This window comes from Anneissia japonica, unplaced genomic scaffold (assembly GCF_011630105.1).
Source record: "Anneissia japonica isolate Jap-2015-1 unplaced genomic scaffold, ASM1163010v1 scaffold288094_len592898_cov174, whole genome shotgun sequence".
NCBI classification, from domain to species: Eukaryota; Metazoa; Echinodermata; class Crinoidea; order Comatulida; family Comatulidae; genus Anneissia; species Anneissia japonica.
In genome coordinates this window covers 305,506-315,815 of record NW_022737020.1, presented here as the reverse complement: position 1 = coordinate 315,815, position 10,310 = coordinate 305,506, and the positions used below count along the sequence as shown (strand labels likewise).

The window sequence follows — 10,310 nt, the reverse complement described above, 5'->3', positions numbered from 1 at the left end:
GATTGGGATCTATTTAGGGTGTTATAAAAAGCAATATTACTATATTTTATTGAATCTCCAAAATAATTAATCTGTGGTTCTGCGATTTTTCATCACTTGGTCCAGAGTAAAAAAAAAAACAAACAAAAAAAAAACCCCACTGGGTGAAGTATACAGTAGTCTTGAGGGAGGGATGGCTTTAAATTATTGAAGTACTAAAAGAATGATTTGCCAGTCCTCATGATGAAACACGTCACGACTTATTGGGAATTATATAGGGAAATGAAGGTTCGAATAAATCTTCCAGTGGCGATATCAAACATGTTAACGTCTCACTGTTAGGTCTACAGCTGTCAAATATATCCCTTTTATCCCTTATGTTTTTAAATATTGAAAATTAATTTATATTTCAGGGATTTCCCATCTTTTTTCGACTTCTGTTCTTGGACCAACTTCATTAACTTATATGGAACGCCAGGGTTGTTTTCCTGTGGTGATAACAAAGTGATTGTCGGTGCACATAGCATTTTCAGTCAAAAAAACTACGATCGTCAGTAAGTCTTTGAAAAGGAGCAAAGCGAGAAGGAGCTGTCTCTTATACACATCTAGATGTGTATAAGAGACAGGTATATATACAATCGTCCCTTTAACTCTGTTTAGTGAACTGCCTGGGTCAGCATCCCATTTATACCTGTGATAGCCTCACCAATCCAAGGATCGTGTTTGAACTTAACCACACGTCTCTAGGCTGTTAAATCGCTATTTGTGACACCCCCGAATTACCATTGACCCTTTCATTTACCTGTAACTATTAATAACTTTATTTTCTTCTTCTCTTAGTGATCGCACTTGGCAGTTCGAGCTGGCTTCCCTTCATAAAATATAAAGCAGGATTATTCTCTTCTTTGGACATGAAAACCAACAATATCTTAATTTTGATGGATACAATTGCAAATTAAAAGATGATAAAAATACTTAAACATGATTAATAATGCGAAATTATTATTGTCTATACGTAGACTTATATCACTATTATAAACAACACTATTAAAATATGATATTACTATTACTATTATGATATTACTATTATATAGGCCTATTACTATTATGATATTATTATTATGATATTGCTATTAAATCGCTATTAAAATATGATGATGAAATGATAGCGATTATGATATGTTAGAGGTTGTTGATGATGATAGTTAAGGCGCCAAATGTACTTTCACTATTTAACAAAATTATATACATATAATTCATTATTTAATATATAATTCAACATTTGTTCATTATATGCATATACAGTACTTAGTTTTGGCTCTAACTTTATATATAAATAATTGGTGAAGCAATTTTCATTATAACTAATAATTTAAAGTAGCACTGGTATTTATAATTAACTGAAGTGCCGAAAGTCATTATATATAAAAAATTATTTTACTCAGTCATTATTTATAAATAGGACCTAATTTTTTTAACATCGTATTACTTACAAAATAGGGAAAATCGCTAAAATATATTTTTTTGAAATAATGAAAGTATATTTGGCGCCTCATAGATATTTTAGGTGATGGTAACGAATCAAGATAATACGATTATCCTAGCATACATTTATAATGATGATTTTATTTTCGCTGTTATTTATTTTCGTTATTTTAAAATTAAAAATATTTCACGGCCTATATTTTCGTGATTTTACTAATTCCAGTTCCACTACATCATAGCTGGAGCTCCCGATTTTGGTGGATTTCTTCTGATTTTTCGAGCAATTTCCTACTCTCCCAATTTTAGGCTAGCTACCATAAGCAGGCCTAGAGCAGCTACTTAAACGCAAGCCCAGGGGTGGCGTCAGTGGGGGGGGGGAGGTCCCCTCCCTCCGTCGGGGAGAAGAAGCACAATTCGTAGGGGAAAATATGTATTTTCTACATATCTAGTAGACTCTAAAATCAATTAAATAAGTATTTGAAACACGCAAATTGTCAAAATTTTCCTTGCTTTCGCCGGGGAAATCTGGGGAAAGAAAAATGAGAAGTTTGGTGCCCAGGCGCAGATCCAGATATTCGCACCGTTCGTCATGACGAAGGTCAGGGTGAGAGATAAAATATTTTCAAAAATATTAAGTGATTCGTGGACTGGCGAATTTTTAAACTCTCCTCTTTATTCGGAAAACCTCTCAACTCTAGATAAACAATATAGATTAAATAAATGCAATACGTGTTTGCATTGTCTAAATATTAATTAAAAAAAGGACTGTAATTGAGTCGGCGGCGCGATGTACTGTGATACGTAGACTGTTGAGTTTTGTATTTTGATATGTCACAATGCATGGTTAATCAAGAATCAATCATAATAATTATGGAGGATGTAGGCCTATGTGTGTTGATTCTTTAAACCTTATTGACATTAAAGGAACATAGGGCCTATAATTTTATTACATTTTGTTATTTCAAAATCACACTAAAGCAAAAACCAATTATTTTAACTATTAGGCCTACTTTTACTTTTTAATTAATTATTAATTTATTGTTTTAAAGAATGTTATGGGGGTGGGGGTAAACCTGGTATTTATTGTAGTGGGTAGCGTAGTTGTGTACCAGAGCTTAAAACTTATAAGTGAACACACTCAAAGCTGGAATTTGATACATCTAATAAGAAGGTCAAAAATGACCACCAAGCACCGAGAAACGGCAAATGAATAATTATGGCATCAGAAGAAGAGCAACAAAAGGAAGTATCTTTAAATCCAATCAGCGTTCTGGATCTGGATTTGTACTCCTCAACGCCCCTAAAAGGAGCAAAGCGAGAAGGAGTGGTGGCGCTGTAACTTAGCGTTCTGTATTCCTTAGGTGGTCGGATATAGCAATCTTGAACCTTTCTTTGTTTTCTATTGATGCAATTTCATTCGGGATTCGTTGGGGTGGAAAAGAATTTAAAAAAATTATTGGAAATCTGAGAAGATATATAATTAATAAGCGTATGATACGGTACAGTATTAATGGACAATTAAAATGCAAAGTTGTCCATGCCCGTATATCAAGCGAGTGGAGGTTTTGCGATGGTTACGTACGCACCCCACTAAAATTTGAAAAGGTTCCCATTTTAAAGACAGGCGAGAATGTATTGAATATAAAAATTGTGATTTTCTGTGATTAATATCTGAAATATTTACATTTTAACCAGGTAATCTATTGTTAGACCAATCATATCGTATTAATTATTTCACCAGTAAAACAAATGGATATGATATCTCCGGCCCTACTCTCGAAAGTTGGGCGGGGGAATGAATCGACGCCCACGTGAAGCCCTGCAATACTCAAACTGCGACCCAACAGGAACAGGAAGCATTCGTTTTGCTCTCGTCTGAGGGGAGAATTATGGTTATGCATGTAGGTCTACAGCATATCCAATTTCATTCATCTCTCACCAGACACTCGCAGGTGAAGAAAGGCGAACGCGTTTTGCCCAAGTAAACAACTACGGTACCGAAAATAATTGAAATTAGTCTTCAAGTCCCGGTTACATAATAGTCCTCTAAAATTTATAATTAAAAAAAAAAAAAATCTATTTTATTTTTAATAGAAAAATTAAACGGCCAAAAGTTTTAGAGGCGATTGATCGTATTGTGTTCATTTCAATTGTGTATTCTTTGGTATATTTTTAGCAAAAACTGAAAACGTTAATCAGTACCTAAATTTGTTTAAATTCAAACAAATACGGCTCGTGCAAAGCTAGAACCTCGGAACTTCCAGAGAGTTGGAGAGAGGAAAAGGAGTGTCTAAGGAATAGCGATTACTACTTGGCAAGTTCCTCTAGTGCCAGGATTAGCGTAGGTGTGTATTTTTTAGTTATTTTAAATATATTTATATTCTTTTTTATGTTTTTATTATTCATTTGTTTGACTTTAGATAAAAAAAACTGTAATAGAAAAAAAACACGTTTCTATTTAATTTTTATTAGACAAATTTAACAGCCAAAGGTTTCAGAGGCGATTATAGATTATTGTGTTCGTTTCAATTGTTTATTCTTTGATTTATTCTAACAAAAACTGAAAACGTTATCTGTACCTAAAATTGTTTAGATTCAAACAAATACTTCTCGTGTAAAGCTAAATCTTCGGAGCATTCGGAGGTTTCCATGGATGAAAAAGGAGAGTCTAAGGGGAAGGATTAATTTTAATTTATCGGCATTCTTTTTATTTTTCACTATTCGTTTGATTAATTTTTTATATTTTTTATAACTGACAGAATATAACAGAAGTAAACGAATACGTGAACTTATATTTTGTGTTCCATATCACTTTCTATACATAACATAATCATAAATCACTTAACTTGTGGACAATGGATAATTAATGTTGTCCGACGTCTGTGTGCATTAAAAATATTACGACGATAATGTTGGCAAACCCCAACCGTAACTCAGGCTACGAGTCTCGTTTGACATGACACTTCACACCAAAACCAGTAATTAACCTTGCACAGGAGCTTGTCAACACCTATTTTTACGCTACCTGCTCCTCCTCATCATCATTTTCTTTATCATCATTATCAATTTTCCACAGTAAATTGGGTCGAACTATTTATTCGGAGTGTATTCATTCACATATAGACGTCAGACTGCAGGAAAGATCCGAAGGAGAATCGCCAGACCCCCTTCCAACACGTCTAAAATCTTCTAGAGACAGAAAAACCAAAACTTACAATTGTTATCAGACCCACATTTCTTAAAAGTGGACCCATATATTTTATGCATAGAGTCTAATATGGATCCATCTTATAAAAAGTGGACCCATTTCATCATATAATTTGAGTAAGGACAAAATATTCGTGAAGATTTACCGTTTACATGCGTGCACAGCTCTGAAAGAAATATATCGTACTATGGCGGATGCACTGATTTGGCGGTTGGGGGTATGTGAGAGTCCACACTACCTCAGCCCCAGCCATGGCTGGGTCTGAGGTGTGAACATTTTGAGAATATGGACTCTAGGTGTCTGGAAATTGCACTCTCATACCTTAACAATCTGACGGGTAATTCATGTTAACAATACAATGCGAAATTATTATACAGTATTTAGAGGGGTGCGATAGCACAGTACCGTCTGCACCACTTCCCTGCATCCGCCCCTGTCGTAGCAGTGGTGGCACCACCAGAATTTTCCCGACAAGGGTCCGAGGTCCTCAACGTGGAACGGTGTCCCCGACGAAAAAAAGTCGATCAAAATGTCGAAAATGTTCCATTAAATTATCGTAAAAAACTAATTTGACAATAACACATCTACAAAATAGACCATTTATGATATTCCCAGGATCCAGAAGGGTTGCTGCTCGTCTAGACCTCCTCGATGTTAGACTGCGTCTTGTGGCGGGCAAAAACATAACATATTGACAAATATCCAGCAGCTATTTTTCCTTTGGGTGGGGTCATTTATGAGAATAATTTTTCTTTCATATCTCTCAAAAGATGGAAGCTTGACAGCAGAGGACATTTCCTCATCCCTTTCGAGCAAATTCTGGCGCCATCACTGGTCTAAATCCGAAAAGAATCCAATTGAGCAACACAACACAATGTATCTTGCATCAAGTTTAGTATACCACAAATCATATTTCATTTCATCGCTTCATTCCATACTTTCTCGCGATAACCTATTCCACTAACAACCTTGCAACTAACTGCTTTCAAAACAACGTTTCAAATTTCCAGACTGAAAACAATTATCAAATTTATTTCCTTTGACTCTTTAATATATATCAAAATTAATTTTGGCATACATTTTTATACGTGATTTATATTCAGTGGTTTATATCACAAATATTTAGCAAGTTTTTTTTTTGTTGTTTAACAACGACCATGACAATAACATTCGATAATACTGACACCAGGAAAACAAATTAAAACATCATTAAATTGCAGAACAGTGCACCAATACCAATCGTTTCTCCTTTTTCACTTAAATCTAGTAAATTAAATCTAAAATAGAATTTCTTGAGAAAATAAAATAAATCTAAAAGTTGATGCGTTAGTACTTTAAGTTGTAAATAAAAACACCCTGGTTGCAAAATTGTGTAACCAGCTTTCGTTATTTGCCTGATTGGTGATGGAAGTTTTACCATCAATTTGGCAAGTGTTTTCGAGGCAATTTGTAGCCCAATAATATAATTCGCTAGTCCTGGACCATTATCACAACAGCTATGACCTCTTACTGGTTAAAGCCAGGGGCTCTGGCATATTCATCAGCAATTTTCATTTTGACCCAAATCAGCTGAACAGGGCCTTTTAATAAGGAAAAACCATCAAAAACCTATATCCTAAAACACCGAAGGGGAAGGTTCGCACTGTACACCTCACGGTCTCTAACTGGACCGAACCCCCATGGTAGTTCGAACTACAGAAGCATTACACAGTGGGCACAGGTACCTTTGTTACACCACTGTCTAGGGCTAGAAATTATATCCACAGAATTATACAGACAAATTAACAATAGGCCTAGAAACACATTCATAGCATTTGTAGTAATAAGATATGGAATCAATAATATGACTACAGTACTACAATAGTATAAGTAAAGGAAAATGATAATTTTAATATATGTCTATAATGAAATTAAAGTAAAATGTTTAATACTCTAAATTCTATATACAAGCTACATATTCTTCGAATATGTAGCGATGTACGGTACATGATGAATATATACATTCTGTATTTCAGTGAACATTCCCTATTGAAACCATACCTTAGCATTAAGCGTTGCAGTGTGCACGATTTACAATAAATTTTCAAGCACAGAAGTGGAACATTTTAAACACATCTGAACTTCATTTAAACATAGTTTAACCAGTGGTGGCACCAGTGGGGAGGGGGAATTTTCCCCTCCATCCGACACAGGCCATGGACTCCCTTTTGTCTGATGCACAACTAGGTCGTCGGAACGAAAAAAACCAAAAATAATAATTTTCCTATCTAAATAACGTTATTTTGACTGCCAATCCCTAATTTTGTGGACTAAAAGCACATTTTGGACCATACTAAGCAATAAAAACTCTCCCTGTGAATCCCACAACAAAGTTTTCATTCCGGGCCGTCGACCGAAGCTTCATTGTTCCCCCCACCCCCTTGGCTCGGACCCCTCGATCGGACAAGTCAGACCCCTTCCCGGAATATTTCTGGCGCCACCACTAAATAAAATAAAACTGAATAAATAAAAAAATTTTAGTCTTTTACACAAGTACCTTAAGTACTATCAAAGCCCCTCCACTTTTCAAAACAATAAAATTAAAGACTTGTACCTCAATATTTGAAAGTTCAAAATGCATATTTTCTATTTTAGATTTTATACAGTTCAAACAATATTAAGACAGGTTTTGCTGCAAACGGACACAATTTTCAAATACTTATTGCATCACGAAACTGTGCAATGTTATCAATTACAAAATAACAAAAGAATAACAATACAGTAATAAGTAGTCACTCGATAAAGTGTATTCCTCTGCCTGTATACGAACCAATACGCAGGTTGTGTATGGTGGCCGAAACAGCAGCATACCCTCAAGGAAATAATGGAATTGCCCGCTGTATTCAGGCATATTATTTTCTTGAGTGCTGCAGCATACCTTCAAGAAAATACAATGGAATTGTCTGTCGCATTCAAACACATTATTCAGGGACAGATCCAGAGATGTCTGAATAGAAGGGCTATGAGACAACACTACCCTAGGGGGTCGGGGGAATTCCACAGCCTACCTCCGCCTGTATCTGAATACGAGAGACAATTCCACTATTCTCTTTCAGGTTCGAGTGTAAAAAATCAAATTTCTGTGACCTTGATTTTTTTATCTTTTATTCCGAAAATTGAAATGTCACTTTCTTCGAATATTACATACCATTCCACTAAATTTTTTTATTAGTTTTTGCGTAACCTTGCTAACAGGCTAACAGACAGTGGTTAATACATAACCTTCTTTGGCAAAGGTAATGATAATAATAGGAATAATAATGATGTCAGTAGCACATCAGGCCTTTATTGGCTTTTACACTATTACCCCCCAGTTTCTGAATTGATACCATACTTAGCTCACTGTAGGGAAGTCCATAATATTGTAATCAATCAGCATACCCACTTATTTTAATGACTAAACAGACATGCACCAGAGGTGGTACCAGTGGGTGGGGTTGTGGGTCGGGAAACCTGTTGAATCTTAAATTGTTTAAAATAGTCTTTGAATCCCCTAAATTGTCATAGTTACTTGGGCCCCGCCACCCCAAGACATGCACAAGCAAAATGCACAGTCAAAGGTTTGAACCCCGACCTCAAGGTAAAGAACATGAATAGCAACCACTGTGCTAACCGCTTCCAATGATAATACTGTATGTATGTAGTACATATTTTTCATTGTGTAAAAAGAAACCAATACTATTCAGAAATACTTGCACCTCAGGCAATTATTATGACATATTTTGATATTGCATCAATTGCACAAATTTAAATTATTCCCAGCTGGATGAAGAGTAATAATACAATGCAAAAAGAGAAATCTGGTAACCACCGCAATAACAATTATAAAATTTAAGATCTGAGACCGATACTTAATCCTGAAAAACAAGAGAATAATTATTTTACACAAAGGCTACTGTAAAATTAATAATTTTTAAAATATCTCTGAGTTGTTGTGTTATATCAGAAAGATGAGATGTGCCAATTTTTCTACCTTAAATGAGGGTAGAGAATGTAAAATTATGAAATGGGTTAACTCTTATGGAAATCATGAAATTTATCTATCACACAGTGCATGGACGGATTTGTCGCTAATGGTCGACAGATGCAGGTGTGCGGAGATCAAGGGGCGTAGGCTGGTATCGGCCTGGGTGGAAGGGTGTGAAAAATGGCATTGAGGAGCTAAATCCCAGAATTCTCTACAATTTAATGGTCATTTTTGGTATTTTAACCCACAAATAGTGGAACTCATATGCTGCCCCCCGTACTACCCTGCAACCCCTCTACCAGGCCTACACCCATGGGATTAAATTAACAAAAACATACCCAAAGAATTGATCTAAGCACCTCAACATGCCCATTGCACATTAAAATTGTTGTTTATGGCAGTGTATTGTGGGTACAATGTGCTTAACAACAATATACATGGTGTGACCTTCTTTACGTAATCAAAGCTCCAGTATAGTGTGTATGATGATGAGGCTCTACCTATATTTAGACCAATAATGCATTGCAACTCATGGCTGAAACAGACTGTAAACAATTATGAAATTCAACCACTATTTACATTTTAAGGCACTATAAACACAACCCCATTTATAAACGAAATAGCTTCCATAATTCAAACTGTGCATAGAAGGACACAAGGTGGAGTAGTGTAACAGTATTTTGCTGAACTACTTTCCACTGCAGTGCTACATTTGACCTTCCCAGATTTCAAACTTAATCGCTGAAGAAGTTTAACCTGGCCGGAACTTCCTTCTTCATCTCGGAATAAATTTTGAGGCGATCCTCTGCATACTCCTATAAGAATATGAAAAAAACATAGTCTATTCAGTCTGATGAACAAAAATTTATCTGATCAGATTTTTTACTGTGAGGATACAGGAAACGGAGCTGTATTTGTTGCAGGGTTGAATTCGAGCCACTGGGTGAGCTATTATTGAAACAGACTCGAAATTGAGTAAACAAATGAAATAGTTGTTGTTTGTTTGTGATAGCTTGATTATTGATAGCAGTGCACTACAGCAAAACAATAAGTGCCGAGTACAAAATTCAAGCTGTATTCCTGGGTTTATGCGTAAAGCTTGGGTGATGCTCATTCACTTCTCACACATCTACCCACAAGACTACTCTCACTGGAACATCCCGTAATTGTTGACAACAAAGTTACTTTATAATACTAATACCCATTTCACACTAGCAGAAAATATTACAAGTTGTAACAAGTTTGATATTCCGAGATTTTTGGTTCGTTTCACACATGCACTTTCAAACCATGAGAAATCTCGGGAAAACTCGGAAGAATATTATGACTAGGCCTAGGGTAGTACTAGTAGGCCTAGGCTAGTTGTAGGTTGTCCGAATTACATATCAACTACTAAACTAGGCTTGGTACCGAATTAACAAGATGATAATTATTCCATGGTCCTTAGCCTTCGGAGAGTAAAACGAATTCAACTCCTAGCTCGCTTGCTGTAGTCGAGCTAAGCGCAGTCGGGCCGCCGGCCGGTAGCTCACCATTGTTGTTAGAGGCAATCAGTGCGACAAGCATCATAATGATTCGCTGTCGGCGTATTTTACGAAGCCTCGTGATTGTTTCTACATCAGACATGTGAAA

At 35.8% G+C, this 10,310-nt stretch overlaps 1 protein-coding gene across 2 annotated transcripts in view; it reads right to left on the bottom strand.

Moving 5' to 3' along the window:
* Nucleotides 1–5,688: 5,688 nt before the first annotated feature.
* Nucleotides 5,689–10,310, bottom strand: part of LOC117117067 (choline kinase alpha-like) — a 33,956-nt gene continuing 29,334 nt past the window's right edge. For both annotated transcript variants that reach the window (XM_033261257.1, XM_033261258.1), the window contains one exon: nucleotides 5,689–9,493. In XM_033261257.1, the coding sequence (XP_033117148.1) occupies nucleotides 9,413–9,493 (81 nt within the window). In that variant the 3' untranslated portion in view covers nucleotides 5,689–9,412. The remainder of the gene's footprint in view (nucleotides 9,494–10,310) is intronic.